General features: G+C 31.6%; 1 protein-coding gene across 2 annotated transcripts in view; it reads right to left on the bottom strand.

The window, feature by feature from the left end:
- The window catches only part of LOC132944304 (uncharacterized), a 38,099-nt gene that overhangs the window by 1,075 nt on the left and 11,173 nt on the right, over nt 1-25,851 (bottom strand). Inside the window, exons 2-5 of one of the 2 annotated variants that reach the window (XM_061013583.1) lie at nt 21,853-22,064; nt 11,044-11,151; nt 10,067-10,207; nt 1,195-1,345 (exon numbers count right to left, since the gene is read on the bottom strand). In XM_061013583.1, the coding sequence (XP_060869566.1) occupies nt 1,195-1,345; nt 10,067-10,207; nt 11,044-11,151; nt 21,853-21,990 (538 nt within the window). In that variant the 5' untranslated portion in view covers nt 21,991-22,064. Of the gene's footprint in view, nt 1-1,194; nt 1,346-10,066; nt 10,208-11,043; nt 11,155-21,852; nt 22,065-25,851 lie in introns of both variants that reach the window. The other variant, XM_061013582.1, reaches the window with a different exon arrangement.

Here is a 25,851-nt window from a genome sequence, read left to right on the forward strand (position 1 = left end):
ACTCGACGTGAGTAAGTAGGTATATTATACTATACAAATCGCGAACGGTTTTAATGGGTACAACAATATGTATATATAGGTAGGTTACCTAATATACGGTAATAATAATAGGTATACGAAGAAATAATAAAACCACACCGCGCAAACGGATATAAATTAACTCGTCATATCCTATGGTTGTTGGAATCCCGCGCTATCCAGCGTGATGTGGATTTAGAGCATTCGATCGGGAAACGATTCGGTTGGAAAGCTGACGATCAGAAAATGTACAGAAAAGAGAATCCTAGCCTGATGAAAATAGTTTTTTGGAATTCACGTGGGACTTTGTAAGCGTTTGCGGCGTATTAAAAATATTTAATACATATCGCATTCCAATGGAATTCATTTGTGTTTTTTGACTTGACAACCATGCTCATTTTTCCCTTTGATTACGAACTTATTCAAATTCTTATTTTTGGAATTTCTAAGTAAATAAGGCCATATTTTCAATGATTTCGATTTTTTATACCATTTATTGAGTGTCATCCAGCGGTGACTGGAACAAACTTCTCTTTTTCCAAATAAAAACCAACCTTTTTACTGTAAACTGCTAGTCATTTAATTTTTTTAAATCTTGATGCATCTAAATTACAATTCGAACGACTAGTTTCTGGGTTTTTAAAGTGTAGTTATATATATTATATAGGTAAGTGTAATAGTCCTTAAAAACATTAAATGTATGTGATATTGAATCTAGTATTTTTTATACTCAGCAAGACTCAATATTTTTTCAAATCCTAAAATGTTGATGGAGTTGAATCTCTTGGATCAATATTAATTAGGTGCCTACCCTATCTACCTAGGTACTACTATTTTAAAAATATCATCTTATAATAATGTTGAATCTCCTTTTAAAAAAAAAAATTGGCACAGTCACATGACACTCCTTAAAAATTGAGTAAAGCCGTATGGGAATTATAAACTCTAAAAATCAGAATTTGAATAAATGTAAGTATTACTTGAGAAATAAATGTGGGTGAACATATGTTCAGTGAATTACCCCGTATAGATGAGGTACCACCCTATAAAAATATTGTTATTGTTTCTTTTTTTTTCGTATACGAAATTTGCTTGGTCGAACCGACACGACTGCGCATGATCTAAAATCTCAATGGTAAATATAATAATATCTATTAATGTTAACATATATCATACCCAGCAGATTGGTGTGCGGACACCTGCAGATGACCAGGTAATGCGACTTGCCGGTGCGGACGTTTTGCAGGGCCAACAGCGACCAGTCCCTCGGCGAACGGCACGTCCTCATTTCGGCCACTGGTTCGCACGTCTTGACCAGCGTGAGGATCTGTAAGGCGCACGCGTAAAATTAACACAATGTTTAGTGAATAGTTTTTATTGTGTTTATTACTACGATTCAATAGATATTAAACACTGATGATAGGTATTATATTATCGTCCTAATAATCAATAATAATAATAATAATAATAATTGTTTGGTGACAATAATGAAGTGTACTCCACCCTGCAAGACCAATTAAATACCAATACACAATCAGTGCCCAGTGGCGACCCTTGAACAATTTCTATGGGCGCAGAAGCGAGCTCGATATACTTATATTTTATATTGCGCATGGGACATAAAAGCGTACACTTTTATTTCGGTTTTGGCGCAATGGATGTACGATAACCATGGATTATAATACCTACATGGATCATATTATTCAATAATTTATGTAGGTATACAAGATTGGAGTCTTACACGCATCTACGTACTATGTACGACTCATATTCCTATACGACCGATTTATTGGGAGTTTATTATTTTATTTACATATATTTTGGCGTGTGAACATATTTGGCTGGTTTCCCCCGGAGGATGCCTCTGACGAGAATCTTGCCGTGAGTAGTCATTTTCAATCAAATAATCATATTATAATATTTAAAATACGCGTTCGATCAACGTAGTATCAGTCGGTATCCAACTGGTCGCTCGTCGTGTATCCATTACCTATACACGTTATATATATATTGAGCGTATATAGGCACAAATGTACATTATTATCGATCTTATAAAAAAAAATATATGTATAGGCACCTAAGTCTCCGCATGTCATTGTCAGCACCTGGTACATAGATTGGCTTTGATTGGACAAAGTCTAATGACGAAAATATGAAAAATATCGTAACAGTTTTCCGAGCAAATTTCGTACCTGACATTTACCATCAAATATAAAAATTCAAAGACTGCGCTGATGTGTATTATTATATTAGCCGACCATATTTTTTGAAAGATGATGAATACCTACCTCCTACCTACTTTCCGGAGGAGACTGCCGGAAAATCAAACATAATAGGTCGTATACAACATGAAATACACACCTTATAATTATGGTTAAGGGATAACGTTCCCGAAATAACATTACATGACTTTTCATATAGTTTGTTGTGTAGGTATATAATATTTAATATTTATGACATCGATAAATGTAGGTACCTACTTTTATTCGCATTCGTAGATTTTGAGTACCCACATATTATTAATACGTGAATAACCTAACCAGTGCCATTCGAAAAAAGAAAACTTTTTCCTCTTGAATTATAGAATAAAGTAGGTAGGTGCCTATAGATGTAGAAACTAACATATTATATAGATGAAAAGATGAAACATTTTATACAATATGTTATAATAACTCATAAGGAACCTTGGATTAAAATTCCGATTTTTTTTTTATCAAACGAAAGATTTGAATTGTCATTTATATTTATTTTTATCAACTTTAAATGTCTATAAATAACTCGAAAATAAAATGAATAGAAAATGGTAATACGCAAACGTCTGATGAGAAAAACAAATATAACATTGTAAAATCAATACCAATACATTTCATCGCCCCGCTTTTAAATTTAAAGCAACTCAACCTATATTTTGGGGCGTATATTTTTAGTTTTTATATTTTATTCATACTTAAGTCAATTGACTAAAGACATGCCACAAATCTGGAGTTGGTACCTATACGGCTACACATAAAAATGCAATGTACCTAACTACGCCTTTACTCGACGTGGTTTTTTCTGTAGGTATTTGGCTTAGAAACGTTAAAGGTTTTGTGGTTATTCAACTTACAATGTCCTATCGTTTTGCGTAAAAAAAAAATGAACGATTCGTTTTTGTTTACGAGGTGGTACTACAGTTTAAACTGTACACCATATTAAAATACTGCTATGATATGTTTTTGTTTTTAACGCATAATACATATTATAATCCGCATAAATAATTTAGTGAAAATAATAAAAACCCCAATGTAATTCGACATGTATGAATGAACTTAACTACCAGAAAATAAGCTGTAATACGAAAAAGTGTATTTTTCGATGTTATTATAGAGATTATATTCAAATTACTTTACTGATAAACGGCATACATAATCATCAACATTATACTAACGTGCATTGATTTTATTTTTTTAAGTGTAGGTACTACGATAAATGTGAAAAAACAAAGTTCCGTATACATAGTCTGTCCATAGCAGGTAGGTAGGTATACTTATTATAATACTACGACGATATATTTTTTTCGACGTCGAATTATAGGATTTGTGAATAATATTATTGAGCCCAGTTATGAAATATTATTATTTAAATTGCCATAATCATGGTAAGCGATTATTTCATGTTCGATTTTTAAATTGAATCTGTCACGGTTCTCGCTGACCAGACTATTTTCAGTTGAAGGTATATATTTTCCACCGAGTTTTTATGCCCATTTGTTTGGTTTTAATGAAGTTGTCATCTACGTATAATTTTAAAACTGACATAATCTAAAGTAGCATATTAAAGCTTCACAATATTATGATTATTCCTATTTGTGTATGAAGTTTAAATACATTTATCAATTGTTATCATCGTTTTCTATAAATACCTATTTGAAAAAATTATCGAACGTATAAACCTTTAAAAATTAAAACCCCATTTATATTGAATTCAAAATTTATTATATTAGTGGAAAAATGTTTATACTATTATACCTATTTCATGAAATCATAATCTGTAGGTATTCCACAAATATATTTTTTAGTATTAAAGGCGTTATAATACACTTCTAGTGAATGGTGATAACTATTATTTCTAATCCATTTTATTATCCCACTATAGCTTGAATTCATTTAATTTCCACTTTAAATTAATAACTGTAATAGTGTAATGGGATTGTACTAAGTTGATTTCTTTGTACCAAACTACTTAACTCTACATTTTTGTTCAAGTGCAAGTGTATAGGTATATAAAATGTATTTAAGATGACGTCATTAAGTTAAACGTATGTAATGATTAGTTATTTTCTATCCCAATCATGATGGCTATCTGCAGATTGTTGGAATTTAAATTACCTGTTGGTAAGTGAACTTGTTTATGCGTACCTATAAGTTTAAATTCTAATCACATTACACATCGAATGGGTTAGCAAAAATAAAAATACATGTTTGCAGACATTGTTGTTAAAAAGCATTGTGATATGTATCCATAGTGGTTTTATTTTCTCCATTTTAAATTTATTCTAATAGTATTAAATCATATTATGCAAATGTAGTGTCTTATATAGTAAATTATTTTTTAAGTATAAATGTATCGTATTTTTTCATAAAAAGTAACGTCAAAACATTCAAGTCTCAACAATTTAAATCATTTAAATAATGTTTTATGAAACTTAAAAAAATGTTTCAATTTGTTATAAATTTAAAAACGGTTTCATCGTTGGCTTGATACGATTAATTCACGAAAGTAACTTGGAAACAATGATTTATATTACAGAATAAATTATATGATTGGGGGACGAGGTGGCCGAGCGGTATAACGCGACGGATTCGGCACAGCCGGTCCGAGTTCGATCCTCGACCACTGGGCGGCATTTTTCTCCGTGCAAGTCACGGTGTCCGGAGAACAAGTGCCGCCATCCCCCCACCCCGGGGCACGGCAGAAACCTACGGGTGCCCCATTAGAAATTCTGCCAAACACAACACACACGTGTACCAACCTACCCAATATAAAACCTACCAAACCTACCCAATATAAAACCTACAGTACCCTCCCCACACCCAATGGCCTATGTTGCCGCGGGTTACTCAATAAAAAAAAAAAAAAAAAAAAAAAAAAAAAAAAAAAAAAAAATTATATGCTTTAATTATAGGAAGACATTTTGTCCTCCTAATTTTCAGTAATTTGTTTAAATATAATAATATAATATATTTGACATTATAGCATTAACGGATTTTTAGATATTTAGACACATGCCCAATTATTTCATAAAAAATGGATAAATAAAACTGAGTTTTTTTTTCATATTATGTACAAACACCATACCTAGTTATTATCACTATTCTTGTCATATTGTAAGCAATACTAATGAATAATGACTGTATAACTGTTTTTTATTCATGGAAAACTTTTTGGTGACTTGTGAGTACTTATACCTATATTACAATATTATTGTCGTATATAACTTTGTGTACCTATTATTTATTTATGTAGGTTACGAGTTTATGATTGTTGACTCATGATTTATTACAAACGGTGGGTAACCTGACCTTGTAGGAACTGAACAGTAGTCAAATACTTAAACGGATAGATTAGTAAGTATTGCCTATCGCTAAAATGTTTAAATGTCCACAATTAATAATGATATTAGATACTTACCTACGTCATCTAAAAACAGAACGATTTTGAAAAAAAAAAAAAATGGAACGATCGAATGGGTGATTCGTGTTTTGTTTACAGTAGTGTAAACTATACGATAATGCCTATACTATATAGGTAATAGGTAAAGGTACTGAACGTATCATGTTTTCAACGGCGTGCTTACGTTTTGTCGACGGTTTTTCACGGCTAGATTAGAATCTGCTACTAAAACACTTGGTACCTACCTACCTACCTACCTACCTACCTACCTACCTACCTACCTGTAATGTATGTATTGTGCACATGTATATAGGTGTGTGTATGTTTTCCGGAGACACGTGAACAAAAGGCATTTCGTGTACTTGAGCGTGTAACCGTTTGTTGCGGGTGAGTAAAAGTTCTAGTCGAATGGTCGTGTTAATAACGACCGACGTGTCTGGGTCGAGGCGACGCCGCGGCCCCGCGTTGCGGATGTTACCGTTTTCACCTTTTTGGCGGCAATATAATATATATATATATATATGACAAGATTTATGGTCTCGGGTACCTAACGCTGGCGTGTGAGTGCGGCGCTCAATATATATACATGTAAGTATGGACACATTATAATAATAATAATAAATAAATAAATAATAATAATAACAACGCGTACACGACTATTCGTGACGACCCGCGCGGGGCGGCACCGAGCGTTTGCGTGTATTATTGCACGTGTATACGGTGCGGTGCGCATATCTAGAGTGGTCTTCTACACATTATACTCCTACGATCGCCACTGAAAGACTATATAATAATAGTGCACGGGGTATTATGCCTAATATACTGCAGCTGCGGCGGACTAAATAATAGCATATAATACAGTTTAATATAATAATATATACAGGGTGTAACTGCAGATAGAACTGACTTTTGGAATACTTAACTTTTGTTCTAATCAATATTTAATAATTTTTTTTTTCCATATAATTTATAGTCACTTGCGCTATATTATAAGAACAATTTCTGTAGTAAAAACATTTATCCAAGTCGAGTAGTTTATTTTTCGGAACATTTTAAAATATCGATATTTTTTTAATTAAACGAATTTGGAACGCATACCTAATTAGCTTTTTTCAAAATATTTTTTTTGGGAATTTGTTGACATGAGTATATATTTCTTAGATTATTTACTAATCATATAATTTTAACAATTTTTGTGTATACGTTCAAGTAGCATCGGTTTTTTGCGTCAAGTCTTTCTTCCCCGTCACACCTTGTATACCGGGTGGAGGTAATTATGGGCACTTGTTGACGAGGACGACGACAGAAAAGCGGGCTGTGCCTAGGCGATCGGTGTCCACATGTGGTCGAGCACATTAGCAATATTCAAACGGTCGCGGGGGCGGAGGGAGTGTGCGAAATAAGTGGGTCGCCGCGGCCCGGCGATAGAAAAAAAACGGTACTCTAGCGGCTTTTTTTTCACGTATTTTTTCCTTATATTTATTTATTTTTTTCACCTCGCCGTACACGCGCACGAGACCGAAATCGCACGATTTCACGACATTTTCCGCACCGTACCCGATGCGTGTACCGGCTACAATATCGTACACGTCGTCTATAAGTAATGTATAATAATAATAATATGGCAAACCGGCGGCGAGTATTATTATATTATACGCGCACGCGTATCGTCGTACGTATATTGCGCGAAACCATATTATTTTTAATGCTGCTGCTTTTAAAGTTTATTGTAATAATAAATTCATGGTTTTTTATTGCGTAGATGTCTATATCATAGCGTGTAAGCGGCGGACAGTTTCTGTATTTTGTATTCGTTTGTTTTTTTTTCGTTTTTTGTTTTAACGGGTAAGATGTACTATAATCATTTTGGTATAATAATAATAATGCGTACTTGTGATACGCAATGAAGAAAATTATTATGAACGCTGTAGGTTTGTTATGTTTATATGTTATATATAGGTAGGTAGGTAGGTACCTGTTTTGATGTCTGCAGAGATGGGCTTGAAAGACCACGCCGTTCTAACACTGCAGTTTAATATAACAGATGTTTGTCGAATTACAATGATAACTTTACCCGCAAGAGTGGCATTATATTGACCAACAGACGAGGGCAACGAAAATTATAGATGGTAAGATGATTATTGTAATCTGTACATTTCTCATTCATTACCCAACTTAGTCTAAATAAATGACTTGTGTCTAGTATAAATTACCTATATATCAATGTAATAACGTGAAATAGCAAATAAATAATATATTCATTAAAATAAACAGCTAGTAGTTGGTCATCAAAGATATATCCATTATAACAGTAGGTAGGTTACCTACTACTCGCATTGCTGGAATATTAGCTATTTCATCTCTATTATAATGGATCTTTAAAAATAAAATGATATAAGCTAATATATTGAGTTATTTAAAAAAAAAAAAATAAACTAAAATATTTAATTTATTTTTTTTGGTATTTTGCAAATTAACTTTAGTCTCCATTTTGTTGATAATGTATAATGTGAATGAAACAAGTTTCATTGATTGTTGATAAAATTAAAAAGTACCTACATATCTTTAAGTTGTTGACATTGTTTTAAATGAACACTGTACGTCTGTACCGTTTTACTGTAGTGCACATATTGTGTGAAATGTGAATATTGAATTAGAAACAAACAATGATATTTCCAAAAAGTACAGTAATTCAGTAATGCGAATAGTTAAAAAAAAAAAAACAATAATAAAACGCTATTTTTAATACCTAGGTATTTGTTTTGTCTCGACAGTTTGAATATACCAAGGTAGGCACTAGGCAACAGGTACCTAACCTATTATACTTATAATACATAATACTTATTGTTATTCAATGCACATAATATGTGTGCACTAAAAAAAAATTAAATATTCAAATTTGTTTTGTTACCACGCATCTTCTGGTTTTGGAAATCGAACAAATTATTTAATGATATTTGCGCGTTTGTTTTTTATATTACATTCAAAATGTGTAAATGTTGGTCAAGACTCAGAAAATTTAATGACATGCCTGCCAACGCATCATTTGTAATTGAAATAATATAAAGTCATAACCATTTTTTTCAACTACCTATATAACATCATTATTGACATGATACACGGTCACTATATAGGCTCGTAATAGAAACGATACGAAGTATTCTTTTATTTTATTTATTTTTGTTCTCATCGTCTCATCATATTGTAATTCGTTTTCGTACCTCTTAGCCGATGTGCATATTTTACCAGTCTCGTGAGATATAGTATATATGTAGGTCATATATTATATATTTTGAAATACAGGTAATAAATAACATTTTTTACGTTCACGAAATTATCGTCATCTACACTCTTTTTTGATTCTGCGAGTCGATGTACGCAAAATATACGTTTTAAAAAATATTCAAACACATATATTAGGCAACAGAATGCTGAGGAGATGTTGGGTTTTGTCGTGTCGATTATCATATTTTAAATTACCTATAGGTAGATATAGCTGTAAACGTATTACAACAATAAACAATATATAATTATTATTATTACATGAAAATTAATTCTGATCATCCAAACATCCAATAGAGTGGTAGGCATATAGTCCTATAGGTACTTCAAGATTAAAAAAAAAATTATATCAAGACGATGATGCTAGGAATAGGATGCTTATAATGTGCACTTCAAAATAACTTTGCATAATAAAACCAGGAATGTAAGAGAATTTAACGCATGTTGCGAACATGTAAGATTTATTTTAGGTTTCAACTGAAAGCTTTTGTCTATAGTTTGAATAGGTGATTATAATAATATATGAACCTATGCATATATTCAATTTTAATACTATTATTATATACGTATAAAAAATTGTTTTAAAAGTAAGGGTAACATTAAAATTCAGACGTTTAAACAATAATCGATTAAAATACCTATTCAATCCAATATACATATCGTCCATTATTATGATCATTTGGTTTACAAAGAAATATCTATACAGTACGCCTGTGTCCATTGTATATAATAATTGTTTTCATTATTAATTTGTTTTAAATACCTATACACACGCTGCATCCGTATCAAACATAATATTATTGTACTTTCAATTTACGCGCGCAAAGAACTGGGGCGATGTAATGAGAATATAATTTATTGATAAACGCTAATGAATGATAATAGTTTTATTGTCTTAGCCGCAAGAGAATTGATTTTTCTCCGATGGCACAATTCTTATGTATAGCAGTGTAATATACCTTTAGCCAAATTAATATACTTCGTCACTGTCCAGTGTCCACTAATAATCGTAATAGGCAGAGACGGTATTAATATTATCGTCTAATAATTTAAATCGTTACAATTATAGGTAGGTATGAATAATCCCGAAATGATGCAATTTATTTTCACTCACTTTGCCGGTCGGGTCCGTAGACAGTTCCGTAGTGTGTAGGTCATCAGCGTTCAACGATGCCGAGCACGGCTCTTTGTACCTGGACGGACAGGCGCATAGTGGCTGCGTGTAGTTGAGTCTTACATATACAGCATTACACACCTGTGTGATAAAACGTATTCATTGATCACTTGTTGACTATATTGTACAATTATTATTTATGGTCCATTAAAAACTTTAAAATTTTAAATACATTGAACCCAACAAACGTCGAGCGATTAAAAACGTTTGAATTTTTCCCAACACTAAATATCTGCACTTGTCATGACCACTACTCAAATTGATTTTTTACTCTTTGTTAAAAGAACATTGCAGACTGCACAGGTAGGAGGTAGGTATTACGCGTTACATGGTTTCAATTAATATTCATTTTTAAACAATTATGCGAAAATAAATATTGATTAATTATATAGGTACTATATCTGTCGTACGCGCTCTCCCGCCATTAAGCGATATTTATCTTTTTATGTTTTTAAATATATCAGTGGCAATATCACCTTTACTTTTCAATATTAAAACTATATAATTTTTGAATCTATTTAAAAAGTTACGATACATATTAGTTTTGTTATACCTATATGTACCTACATCTATTTTTAAATTAACTAAACCTTATAAAAAACTTGTCTTAATGTCGATTAAGAATTTATCGGATATAATGACATTGAATGGCTAACCAGTATCAGTAGATCGTACACAACACAAAAATTATTTAGTCGATAGATCCCAGATTTCGGGAAATCGCATGACACACTGTTATATAATACCTACTTAAATAATGAATATATTTTTTTTTAAACTGTTTTTTGTCTGTAAAACAATAACTACCTATTCAAATATTATAATGAAATTGTAATTTTTAACTACAAATGTAAACTAAAATTATTTTATCAAAAACTTATTGTAAATTTCAAATACAAAAACTTCTTTTAATATACCTGTTGAACTGCACACTCGGGTAGTAGATATATGTGTTGATTATGTGGATAATAGTGGTATTTTGTTGGTTTTAATCCTTGGTTAGGTGCTGCTGATTTATTCGTTTCCTGCTAGAACAAAATATTTAAATAATTAAATAGGTATATTATTAGTTAAAAATAAATAACATCACTAAATAGCCTATAATTATTATTACGATAAAACATTTTCGTAGAACAATTTAACAGGCAGTATTGAATATAATATTTATAAAACCAATATAATATACTGTAGTATGTAGTAGGTACCTAATACCTATGTATATTATTATACATACATATTTTTGATTTTCGTTTGATGTGATAATTTATTTTTAATATGCAAATAATTAATATGATTAATTAATAGATAACAACTACTTATTAAAAAGTGCTCATTTATTTTTAAATTTCACATCACGAGTGTGCCTACTAAATCACGATACTTATTAATCGAGATCCGACGAATTCTGTTTTGTTTTTTTTATAAGTACCTAACATTTCAAGTCATAAGTTCATATTTTTATTTTTATTTTGAATTTTACACGTTAAAAAATAAAAAACAGTAAATTACTGTTATTCAATATTTATTATAATATTAGGTACCTACCTATATTATAACTTATAAGCTACAGGTATATTATAATCAGTTGTGTCATCGCAGCTCAGATAATTAGAACGGAAAAATATAATCACAATAATATAATAACTATGCCCTGTTGTACCTCCTATTATAGGCACACCGTATACGTCCTTTATTGTGTACACAATGATAATATAACCACTTTCGCTATATTATATTGATAGGTTTTGGAACCTAATACTGCTATAATATGGTGCAGTACGACCGAATGGACAGCAACTGTAACCGACTCGCGCCTCCCGATAATCTAGGACAATATCTTGGAAATCCTACTTGCAATTATCACGATGCCGGTACTCAATTACACCGGCCATGTCCTTGTTCTACGGGTCCGTTTTCCGATTCAGCTATTCATTCGCGGCTTGTTAACACCAATATTGCCCCCGAGTACCTACACATATACACGCCGCTGTGGCCCAGTTATGTGGGCGGCACCCGAAGCCTAAGCGTATACACGCATATAATATTTAGCCGGTATATTATGGTGTCATTGTCAGTATCTATGTATACATATAGAAACTACTGCAGCCGGACATGCCGGAAATGTGATATTCACTGTAATTTCTATGTGTAAACCGCGTAATGATGTGACAAATCCGTGTTTATTCGTATAATACAAATGTAATATTTGCAAACGGGTAGGTATAGGTACAACAGGTGGGCAAAACCGTTTTCTCGAATATTATCGATAGGTATATAATATACTATCTATTTTTTAATGACGTTTTATTTTTCTTCTCTATACTCGAATATAATGTAGCTAGTGTAGTATTGGTATAAAACATTAGTGTTAAGACATCGCTGCGACACACTTGAACTTCTTCTTCGTTACAAAATTAGTTTCGGTCAATGGTAATTTTCTAACGATGGATCGATGATTGACGGGTATTTTGATTTTTGGCATATTATATTTAAATGGCTCGACGCGACCAAAGTAATTTTCTCATCGTACGCGCATGGTCATCGAATTATTGTTGTTATTATGTGTACGTTATTATGCATATATATTATTATGTTAATAATGATTAAAGTTTAATAGGCAGGTATGTGTGATAAATTGACATTTGCTGTTCTGAATTTTTTTCTCGAATTCCATTGAATATTGTCTATTTCTAACAAAATCACGATAAATATACATAAATACTTTATTATTGAGACGAATATTAATATATCATATACTATACGTGTTTTACATTTTTTCGCATTTGATGATATTATATTTTGTCTTTTGGACCTAGAACTTCTTAGCTTATAGGTATATATATATACTTGACCGATTTAAGTAAAGTCATATTTTCTATATCTAATATATAGAATCACATAGGTCGTCGTCGGTGGGTACATTGAATCTGCAGCGTTTGAATGGTATTACTTTTTTTTTATATCATGCTAAATTCCGCTAACTTGTGGAATTTATCACATTAAGTGAATTTTTAACAATTCCTCTACAACGGCATTAGATCCTATTGCACATCTAATTCACGTGAAATTACCATGCCATCGTGTGAAATTTCATGTTTAAATCCGGTGGGCGTGTAAGATTTGTGAATTGTTATAAAACGACAACAGCATAAAAACTAACAATATTAAACGGTAATTTAAGACTGTATCGCAGCGCCTATATTTTGCAATTCACATTCCACTGACCGAACCAATCGATAGATTTTCATTTTAATCCATTCTCAAGATGTTTTTTTTTTTTTTTTACAAAAGGTTTGATTACTTTAATGAATGAAGTGATTAACGTGATTTAGCATTTAATGACTTAACGGACCAACAGGTATTTATTCTTTTCTATACAAATAATTAGTAATAGCAGCGTTCATTAATAGTTATTTAAATAAAAAAATGTATAAGAGATAGATATTTTGTTACGCTTAGGTATTTCTTTGGTACAAAAATACACCTATAGCGGCATACCTACTCATTTATGTACAAATATATTCATAAACATTAAATTATTTATTTCATCTATTAAATACGTATTTAAGTTGGTTTTAAACTATAAAAAAAATTATTCCAACCAAACATTTTTTTGTACTTTATAAATATACCTATACTATTCATTACATATTAAGAACAATTTTTATTTGTTAAGTAATTAATTCAAATGTTTATACATTGCAATATATTAATATTTTAATTTTAAGTAATTTATTAGTTTTATAATTTTGTTTTCTCTCTGCGCTGAATGTAAATACGCAAATATAATTAATAATTTGTAATATGTAACTATCTATACTTCTAACACAAGCTATGCTTAAAGAATGGGGTGTATATAACAATAAACATGTTTCTTTCTAAAAAAAAAAAACCATAATATATAAATGATTAAATTTGTGGTATTGTTTGGATACACATAATAATTACAATAAGTTGAACAATTTAATTTTGATAATTTAACATATTTTCCAAATAACTGCAAAAATATTTGAAAAATAAAGAACTGATTTCGGAACATAATATCAAATACCTGATTGCAGCTTGTAGGACTAAATTTAGTCTATTTAGTAAATTTGGTCTTAAGGCTATACCTACATGACATTTTATTATATCAATATTTCGATGAGCTATTTTATTTAAACGTTTTATATGGTTTTAGACCACTATAATTTTTCTAGTTTTAAAAGAAAGTGACATTATAATGTTATTCCATTACATTCAGTAAACTATTGAAATGTTTATATAGAAGCATAATTTTTTAGATTATTGATTATGCATAATATGCATTATAAATATTTAACTGCATTACTATCATTTAATATTAATTTTAAAAGAAGGTTTGTTTTTATAAATCTCTAACTACCTATACCTACGTATATACATTTTATAATTGAATAATAGACTTGTTTATTTTTTACCGACTACGTATTTTCCATGTACGGATAATAAATTGCTCGTAAACCGTCCGCTAATCCATGCGTGTTAATGTTAAAAGCAACAGGTACGTGTTTAATGCGTGTACGTGCTCATTGGTTGGCGCCTGATGTATTAAAAATCAAATTATTTCAAAAAAAAATTATTTTACAACAATTAACACGTGTAAATTTTATAATCATGAAAGGAAAGTGCATAATAAAAACTTATAGTTTTTAGTCAGATATATGGTGGGGAGGGGGGCATGGATCCCCCTGGATGCGTTCGACTAAATATCCTCCGATTAGTGCCTATTAAGTATAATAACAATAATATATTATACACATTAAAAATATTTTTTTTACTGACGAATAACAATTTAGCTTACTGTTTAATCTTTCGTGTTCAAACAATTTGTTGTAACACTTCTGAATGTAGGTAGGTACCTATTTTTATGTTATTTTCATTTGTTTGCGGTTTAATTTAAGTCTTAATATAAAAATTCGAAATTTAATCTTCAAATTAATATGATACATATACCTATTGCATATTATATTATATAAGCGAGCCGCCAATGCACGGACTTCCCCTCTCCTGACTCGAGTCTAACTAATTTTTTTATTCGTACTTATATAGAATTTTATTTTTAAAATACAAAACTGTATTTCAACGTGTACACTTTATGGTTATAATTGTTAACAATGTTGATTCATGAATTTATACTCTTAGAAAAATAGCTATGAAGTTATAAATAATATTTATTGACATTTTTACTTCTATATAGCGTTTGGAAGGTGTAATCATATAGGTATCGTATAGGTACATAATACGATTAAGAGTGTATTGACATTTTTTATTTTAGTTTTAATTTTTACAATATCAATAATATTAATATATTATGGTGTTTTGGTCGACTCACATTTTAATCATAGGAGATTCAAAATTATGTCCCAGATACAGGACGATGCAACCTACCTGTGCCTACCTCACGGTAAAAACCCAAAAACCGATTTCTCTGTGCCGGAATTTCATCGACCAGCGAACCTACTCACAGAAGCAGCCCACACGCACGCAAACTTTCCAGAATCCTCGTAACTGCTGGACCGTATAATTGGGTCGGTTAAGTAATTAAATCAGATGGTTTTCGCTTTCGCACGACGCATCGATGACTATACCTATACGTAGATGGACGCAGGAATTTGGCGCGGAAAACCTAATCGAAGAAACCGATTGCTAATTTAGTTTGTGTTGTTTTTTTTTTTTTTTTAATTCTCCACTACACTTTTTCTCCGTCCCTCGCATTGTTTTCGACCAAATAGAAACTGCGTCGATCGGTCGGATGCGTACGCGGCCGTTACACAGGGGTTAATGGATTTCATGCAATCAGAGATCTCTCGCATGCCGTTTCGTCTGTTATAGGTAGGTATTATATATAAGTTGTTATTCTCTGATGTTAAGTAATTATACGAATACACGCACGCGTATGCATTTATAGTGTTTGTGTAGCGGCTATCGCACAAATTGTTTTAAGTAGGTATAGTTACAGGTACATAATATAATATGAAAAAAAAAAAAAACAAAAACTCCAAACGAAATGTAAATAAAACTGTAAATAGAATCGAGCGAGATGTTTTTGCATTTTACGGTTGTATTATTATATGAATTGTAACGGAACATTTATGTAATTTCTCACATATGTATTCCTACCTACATAAAAAATTAACGTCATTTCGCTGGAAACGATAAGACAACCGTCAGTATATAGGTAGGTAGATACTATTAAGTATTATTATTACATATTGTACTATTGTCAACTGTTTTTTGAACACGGAATTCTTACATTTCAAACTTCAAAATTATAAACACATTTGGTCCGCGAAAGCAAATAAGACGTACACTATAGTACACTATTTAGTAGGCATACTATTACTAGTTGTTACTATAATATAGCCTATACATTATTTAAGAGTACCTTTAAGACTTTTAAAACAATGCGATTTAATATATTTTAAGATATATCGTGTATGCAGCGGTTTGCCTATTTATTTTAATAATATTAAGTGTACAAAGTTGTGCAAAGTTGATCAGAAATACGGATTTTGAGATGAATATCGAAATGCCGAATCTCGCGTCCAGTGTTATATTTTTCGTCATTTATTATTATAATTATTATTCTAAAAATGTAAATGCGAATATTATCAATAATTAATATTAACCCGGATACGTTTTAACCAAAACGTCAAACCGTAATGATTGCTAACAAAGTCATAATAAATATTTTATTCACTCATTTAAGTATTGTTTAAAATACAAATTGTTATAGTAATTAGATTTCAAGAACCAATAGTACAATAAACCAAGTATAGGTACTAACCGATATAGACAGTAATATTAGTTGTAAAAGGACTTTCGATTTGTTTGAGAATTCTTATACCGTTTAATTTAGTAATTTAAAGTTCTCTAAACCAAAATTATTTAGAACATGACAAAACGTGTCAATATAATAGGTAGTAATTTTCAAGAAGGTATATAGATAAACTGTATATTATACATGTCTTACAAAATCGAATACGTCCGCGTACAATAGTGCACATCATTACCTATTATAAAACTTAGTTATATATTACAAAGTAAAAGTAGACATAGACGAAATGTTATACTGTGAATGGCAAGACCTCGATAGGGTTAGTTAAATAAATTAGAGTTATAACTTTACGACACGATAACAACTAATGAGTCATAATAAAATCGTTCATTGTGACAATGCCATAACCATAAACCAATATAACGTTATCATTATATTTATGTTATCACTAAAAAGTTTGGCCAAGACTAAAATCTATTGTTCGAAAACGCAGTAAAATAGGGATATAAAATTCAATATTTCTTTTGTCGTATACGTTCTGAATTGTATGCCTATATTAATAATTTATATCTTATGTAGGATTTCTCTTCATCGGTTCATTTACCAATTGATCTGTTTTCATTTCGCGATATGACCATAATTATATAGAACATGATTTTATTAAAATGTACGTATCAGACATTCATAATGTCAATCCATTTCTATGTTATCGGATTGAAATACAATACTAGAAATCTGTTGATATTAACGCGATATAAAATAAAATAGATACTTGATATCGGAATACTTCCAACAGCTTATTATGTAAGTATTGATGTATTCACGAATCACTTTTCACTTAAAATTAAAATACAAACGAGTCATTATATATTTCTGTTTGTGACAATGTGTCATGATATTCGCGTGTTATAATGTAAAAGACAAATACGTACCCTATATACCTAATCCGTAGAAAGCAAAACTAAAAATCGAAAATAGTTAAACTAACATCAAAATATACAAAAAGATACCTATATTATGTTTTCAGTCGAATCGGTGATCAACACTGCTGCAGTCTCTCACTGAGACTAACCGAGTAATAACTAATTATATTGACGTTTTGAGTTTGTATAATATGGTATATCATAGTCGTACGATAATGGACGTTACTTACGGTAAGCACATCGACACATCTGACCATTAATATTGTAACCTTGGACTTGTTGGTCAAACACCTGCAAGGCCGTTATATCGATGAAAAAACCGAATCGTTTCGGAAACGGTGTCCCGCAGCCCTCTATATAATGACATTTGTCATCACCACGCGCGCACACACGCACACTGAAAATCCACAGGTGCCGCTGCCTTATATCAGGGGCACCGTCACGGTGGCGGCGCAAGACCCGTTGCTCCCGAGGAATGTCGCGACCGCCACTGCACACTGTATAATATATACGTAGATAGGTACACGCCGTGACAGTGGCGACGGTGCAGTGTGTCATGGGACGTTGCACACGACTGTGTGCGCGGATTATACCTATCCGAAGCAGATCAATTGCATTTGTTCCGGGATTATTATCGTGCACATTATGTAAGAAAAGTGCGCGTACGCGTCGTCGCGTATTGTCCGGTGCACGTTTAATGTGCTGTATTATGTCTATCAAACACTAATTCGTGTTTACACGAAAACGCGTACAGGCAGGATCGACTGCAGCAGCACCGGCGATGCAGAGTGGCCATTTGCGCTGGACCATTAACTCGGGCGATCGGCCAAATCGAATTATAGCGCGATAAAGCCGATGATCGGACGGCGTACCTGTAGCAGAAACGGAAGCCGCGGTCAGGGGCCGGAAACGCCAGTCTGCAGTCGAGACGGATACGGCGGCGGAGGAGTTTAAATATTTTTATATCGTTATTATTATAAACGCTGTACCTCGGGTGTACACCCTAAGTACCTACACGCATGCTAACGCGGTCCAGGTCGATGGTAAAATAATATAGAAAAAAAAAAAGCGAAATCGCGATTCGCGATATAATAATATATAAACTGCGGGAACGCACGCCCACGATCGAGACGATTGTGTTCGCATAATAATGCGCACACGCACGGGTAGTTCTTTGCCGACGACCACGATAAATAGTTTAAGTTTATGGGCATACCTGCAGTGTATATGTATACATAATGTTATGTGCGAGCAGCAAAAGGATTGTAAAAATCACAATCGCTGTTTTGTTCGACGTATTCAAACCGCAAATGACCCAGTTGCGTCCGCGTTAAAAGAAAATTATAAACGAAAGGCAAGCGGACGACAGACGTGTATTATAGTTGTATATAATATTATGTGCGTGTATTGATCGGTTAAATAGATTGAGCGTATTAACATTTTTTTGTTGTACTCTTTAAAGTTTAAATTGACTATCTTTGTCGATTTACCGTTTGTGAACGCGTATTTACAGAGGTGGGCGTTGTATATAAATATATATATGTCTGGCGCGCGAGTAAAGAAAATGGTCTAACAACAGTACCTATATACATTATTATTATCCGGTAAATATATTTAGAAAAACCAACAATTATAATATGTTTCGCTTAACTTGTTTATCGCACTCATAGTGCCAATTATAAAAATATCATATCTATATAGCGAAAAGACTATACCGCGTATTAGAGTATAATATTATATAATTATATGCGTCGACGGGTAGGAGTTTTTTTTTCTACACGAATAACGATCTAAGTCATCTAAGTCTTACACAAAATTATTAGAAATTACGTATCAGAATTTTTTTTTTCCGAACATTCGACATAATAACGTGAGTATTGGGTCTAGATACAGATGTAATAAATAACCAATAAGTATTGATTATTTCAATATTGTTGAGATTAAACGAGTTTTTAGTTGAAACAGGTTTTAAATCAATAATGTTGTCAGTTTTGTAAAATGTTATAATTATTTAATTCTGTACCTATGGGCTATAAAAAAAAAATTTTTAATCCAACTGTTGTAGCTTTACAACTACACAAAATCAGTTCAAATCTCTTGTTTAAGGAGCCCGGTGCCAGTTTTTCAAATTTTCCGTAATTCTATTAAATTTGAATATACAATTTTATATTTTAGTTATACCCCCTTAATTAAAATACTTTTCCACCAATCTACTACCCGATACCTATTAAGAGTGTGCGGGGGGGGGGGGGGAGGGTGGTGGTGGTGTGATCGAAAAAAATTACTTAACGGGAATATTTCTCAGGCCTTGTAGAATTGTCGGATTTTGATAACTATTTTTTCATCCGAAAGAAGAAGACTTCCTACAGGCCGCATGATCGAACTCCGATTTTTTATTTTATTTAAAATAATGGTAAAATATAATTTGTGAAAAAACGCTTTATATTGTATTATTTTTTCAGACATATTCTAAAGTTTGAAATTAAAATATCGAAAAACGGTGTTCGACGCGGCCTGTAGAATATTACCCACTATTAGTTTAAAAAAAAATTATCAAGTTCGGTTGATTCTACGGAACAGCATCATTATTCCCGTAGAGCGCATTCTTGTGTACAAAATTGCATTGACACCGATGGCCATAATGAACACAGAGGCACGAGCGTATAACTATATGAAAAACAAGAATTGACTAGAAACGAAAAAATTTAAGTATTTCGATAGGTTGTCGTTTGATACTACCTATGCATAATGCATTTATCATAGTTTTTACTTTTTGGGTTATCGAGGTTTTCCTTGTATTGTTCATTTTTGTGTTTTTGACCCATTTGCCATTCAATTTCCCTCGATGACACTGGTGAGTGGTGACACGTTCTTAAGGATAGATTTCGACTGGTTTGTCACTTTTTTTTACGTACGAAATTACGTGATCTTGTCTAGTAAAAACAAAACGAGTACCTACCTACTCTAAGCATGCGTAAAGCTCTCGGGGCAATTTTAACCTCAATGTTACTTTTTATTTATTTGTCATTATATTTTATTTCGATTACGATGTTATCGCGTTTAGATTGTTTAATTTTTTTTATCCGTAAAAATACAAATATCTCACTTATATATATATGTATATATATAAAAAAAAAAATGAAATCATTTTAAGTGAAAAATAAAATATTTTCCAAAATGATTGCACGTCAGTCACCCGCAGAGTCGTTGCCATCACACAATAATGTTGAAATTCAATTTATATATTTTATTATCAGGATATCGTATTTGTAGTATACACAATTATATTGCATACTTGATGCTATGAACAGTTAGGTTGATCAAATAAATAAATTCGATATATTTAACTTAAATAACAGAAAATTATTTTGGTTCTTATACGATATTTTATGAAGTATTTATGATTAAGGAGGCTCCTAGAGTCGGTTTTGTCAAAACCAATTGACCAAATGACCATTCTAAACATAAATTTCGTTTGTTTAAATTTCGTATCATAAATTAAATCTTAAGGGGACTGTGATTTTTCATTTATATAATATTATACTTGAATAGTAGTTACAAGCTTTTATATTATATATATTATATGGAGAGGTAATTTTTCCATTTTATTTTGTGATAAAATACATATCATTATTTGTAGTTTTATCAAGTATAATATATATGTATAGTAAGAATAACGGATTTCGGTTTTCCAAAAATTAACCCACAGACAGGTTCAACCATAGATATAGCGACTTTTATAGTTATCACTGCAGGCTGCAGGCTATATTATTTTTTAAGCGGTTTTTTTTTTCTCTCGGTAGAATGGATTTACAAAAAAAAAAAACGGTGCATCTTTTTTAACGCACGCTTACCTATATTATGCGAACCTATATGTACCCGTATGTTTTAATGTTTAATTCGAAATTTTTTCGCACAGCGTCCGACTCATATTATATACCTATATAATATGAGTATTGTTGTCCTTGTAATGTGATAATTTTTTTTATTTCGTCGGATCTTACCTCGTCTTCAGTCGACTCCGGTCGGTCTGTAGGGTCAGCGGCGGCGGAATAATCGCTCGTCGTTTCGTCGGCTCGACATGTCGCGGCGACCAAGACGACGGCCAAAAGTATCGCGCGCAATAGCGCCCGCACGCTCATCGTACGACAAAACCACCGGCGTTGCTTTACGACCGTTCCACAGACATCCGACGGTCGTTTCCGTTATCCGGTCTCTGAAAAACAAACGCAACGACACAACATTAACATTATGCATACCTACATTGGCCAGTAAAAACTCTCGCCGGTAGTGTAAATCCCGTCCGCGATACGTGGGTGTGTTTACGTATTCGTGACGAGGTCCGCGACGTTATTTTATTATATGTTTTCTTTGATTTCGATCGGCATTCGCGACTGCGACAACTGATTATTTACCTTGGCGATGGTTCGACGGCGATGCTTATCCACCGAGGGGACATTGCGAATACTCGGCGAATTTGTTTATGTACGACAAAGCCGACGCGAGTAATGTGTATATTTTTTTACTATACATACTTGTGTTTATGGCCGCTATAAACTAATTTTTTTGTTTTTAGCGAAACGCAGTGAGTGTATTAGGGACGTCTCGTTTTGTTTCCGAATGTCCAAACTTTCACATTTTCGGTTACTTTGATGAAAATAAATAAATATCAAATAACAGAAAGGGAATGCTTATACGTTTTTTAAATAATGGTCGTTTCTAACTTATAACGATGGTCTGTGGTTGAAATGTATTTAAGAAATATGTCTAGTCATTAATTGTACAATTTGGTTAATGTCCCGTAAAAAAATAACAACTCAATACGTATATTTTATATAATTTATACTTATAAAATAAATATTTTTTTAGTGTTTTAAATAAACTAAAATTAATATACTGAGTCCAAAATGTTGGTAGGCCAGCGTAGCTCAATGTATTTAGAATTTTAGATAGGTATGTAAAAACAAGTCTACCTAGCTGTATACCTGTCCTGCAGTCTATACAACGACGGAGCTTCCGGCCAACGTGTTATTTTCAAATAATCTTTACATTGAAATTATAGACACCTATGTGCTTAATAATTCATTCAATAATATAATATCACACTACTTTATTTATTTTATTTTCAGATCAAATCGATTGTGAACGGAGACAACCGAAGTAGTATAATAATTTTCGTATTCATCCTAATTAGTAAAATATGTGATTAATTTGTCTATAATATTACTAACATTATGGCTCCTTTCTTCGGGTTCTCCCTCTCCCCAAGGACGCAATAAGATTTCGCGACTTCTCGACAGTAAAATAATAACTAAATTTAATATCTCTAAAGTATTAAAATCAATAACTATATATGCCTATCGGACACATTTTAAAAATTTTAGTCACTAATAAATAATAATTGTACAATACTTGTTCCACTTAACACCTTTTGATGTCCAGTTAAACAATACAAAAACATTCAAAATAATACCTTCTACTATTTTAATTAAGTACACTAAGCCACTAAGGTGTTTAATTATTTTTTCCCTCTAGCGTTTTAGTTTATTATGTTCAGTTATATTTTATAAATGAATTCATCAAAATATTATATTGTATGAACAATAATCATTGACAGAGCGTGTTGTATATAGTTCATTGTATTGGTAAGTACTAAGAAGTATACTGTCTTGGTAAATACCTATATTACATTATACGACAATTATTTACTCACATTATTATTATGTCTTAAGTTAACGTTTAAATTTATGGAAATCAATGTCGTAACCAAATATGTCATAATTTACATTGCAGTATAATATTGTTTTCAGTTTACTCGTGTGTTTTAGGCTTGCATTTATTATTAGAATATATTTAAATATTAACTTTCAAATATTTTAATAAGAGTTGCAATTAAAAATAAAAAAAAGTCTAGAATTTCGGTACACCTACTAACCTATTACACTGTTATAACTGTATAAGTTATAAGTTATAAATTTATGACGATTTATACAATTCAATGATCCTATTTTCTTTTTGTTTTAGATTTCTCGGGACAAACAGTACTTATGCATATTTATGCCAGGCGCCTTTATTTATTTTTGTTTAAGGTTCACTGGCCATTGCCCATCTTAATCGTGGATCTTAGACATCTGTGGTTATAACGAGAATAATACGTAACTCGATCAGAGTCGCTTACCGTAACGTACTAACGTCTACAGTCTGTATAGTATTAGAGTTCGTGTTACATATATTATATAGTTTGTAATTGTATTGTGCTCGTTGTCTTATCTTTGTGCTTTTACGCTTTTCAACTTTTGCACTGTCCATTTTCGTATGTTATCTAGGTCTCAGATTTAAATGGTATTTTTACAACTCAAAAAAATATACTCATACAACAATAAAATTCGTGATAAAAATTTGAAACTCAAAATATACGTAATAATTATCATATCCATGTATTACGTCTCAAATCATGATTCATTTGTTATACATGTATGACATTTTCCATACCCGTTGGCCATGGGTATATAGTACAACATTATTCTGTAAATATTTTGATTTATTTGTAAATATTTACATTTACGGAAAATTTTTAAAACGAAAAAATGGTACAGTATCTTAAAAGCTTAAGAAAAAATACATTAACGCGACATTTTTAAAAAATAATTAAATACACGTAAACAGCGAACAAGCGAAGCTTAAACCATGAAACATGCACTACGGTTCGTCACATGTCTACTTTTCGGATAACTATAATACAAAATAATTAATACTTAGATAATAAGATATCAGCTGGTGTTTTATCCGATAAAATGTTATCTATATCGGTCTATATTATATTGTCAACATTGTCTAAACAATAAAATGTGAAAAAAAAAAAACAGAATTATTGTAAAATATTTATATACACGTATTTGTGATGAAACATGTAAAAATTTGTGTTCAATTGAAAATCACGTGAAACAAATTTTTCTAATCGCAGTGAAAATATGTATTTACAAACCCGAGCCCCAGTTATATCTATAATTTCATCTCTAAAGGTTATTCACCCAGTTAATCCGTTTATTTAGGATTCAATAACAGATTCTCCTTGTACTCGATAATCACGATAACTTATCGTAGGTAGTAATAATAAAAATACGACTGATCATTCGTCATCAAGAAGAAAAGGCTTTGAGTCAAAAAAAGTGTCCCGTTTGAGTATAGTTACGTCAATTATTGTTTATTGTTGCTAAAGTATTTTAAGAATTATTTTTCGTTTTGTCGTCCTACTTCCCACTCGTATTTTCGGTGGAAATTTTTTTTAAAAAAAAATCGGATATTAATACGAAACGAGCAATTCATTCCTTGATAATGAAATATTAGTTCGTATTTACATCTGTTTATCACAGGTTTTTGATGGCTTAAGTCCGTTTATTTTTTTCAATTCTACGTTCCAACAATTTGGGCCAGTTTCTTTGTCACTACTACTCTATATTGGTCAAATCGTAAAATTCACAGACCGTAGCGAAATCTAAGTATAATCGTCGGATTAAACTGATTATAGTCATTGAAATTGTTTGTGTGAGTGCTGTCCACCATACATATATATCCATTATTCAACGACTGTGTCATTTCCGTCTGTTAAATCTCCAATGTATATATAGTAGGTATCCACCTAAAGTCGTATACGATTATTATACGGATTTATTATAAATAAATATTTTCCATCTCTAATAGGATATTATTCAATTATAACATAACCGCTCACACCTAGTTTTATCATACTTTGTAATATGTTTACTATACTTTACTGTTACCTATACTCATCGTTTATCAATTTAACCTATATTTACTAATTAATACCTCTCATTGATATGTGTCCACCACTTTTTCTATCTTATCTTTACATGATCCATCAAACTATATATACACTGGGAAAACACGGTGCATTGAGCCATTGACACGAATGTGTACGCATATTGTGTGATATGTGATCCAGGTACTTGCCGTTCATTACATGTTTATACCAACAACCGACT

The sequence above is a fragment of the Metopolophium dirhodum genome, chromosome 5 (assembly GCF_019925205.1).
Source record: "Metopolophium dirhodum isolate CAU chromosome 5, ASM1992520v1, whole genome shotgun sequence".
In the NCBI taxonomy this organism is placed as follows: domain Eukaryota; kingdom Metazoa; phylum Arthropoda; class Insecta; order Hemiptera; family Aphididae; genus Metopolophium; species Metopolophium dirhodum.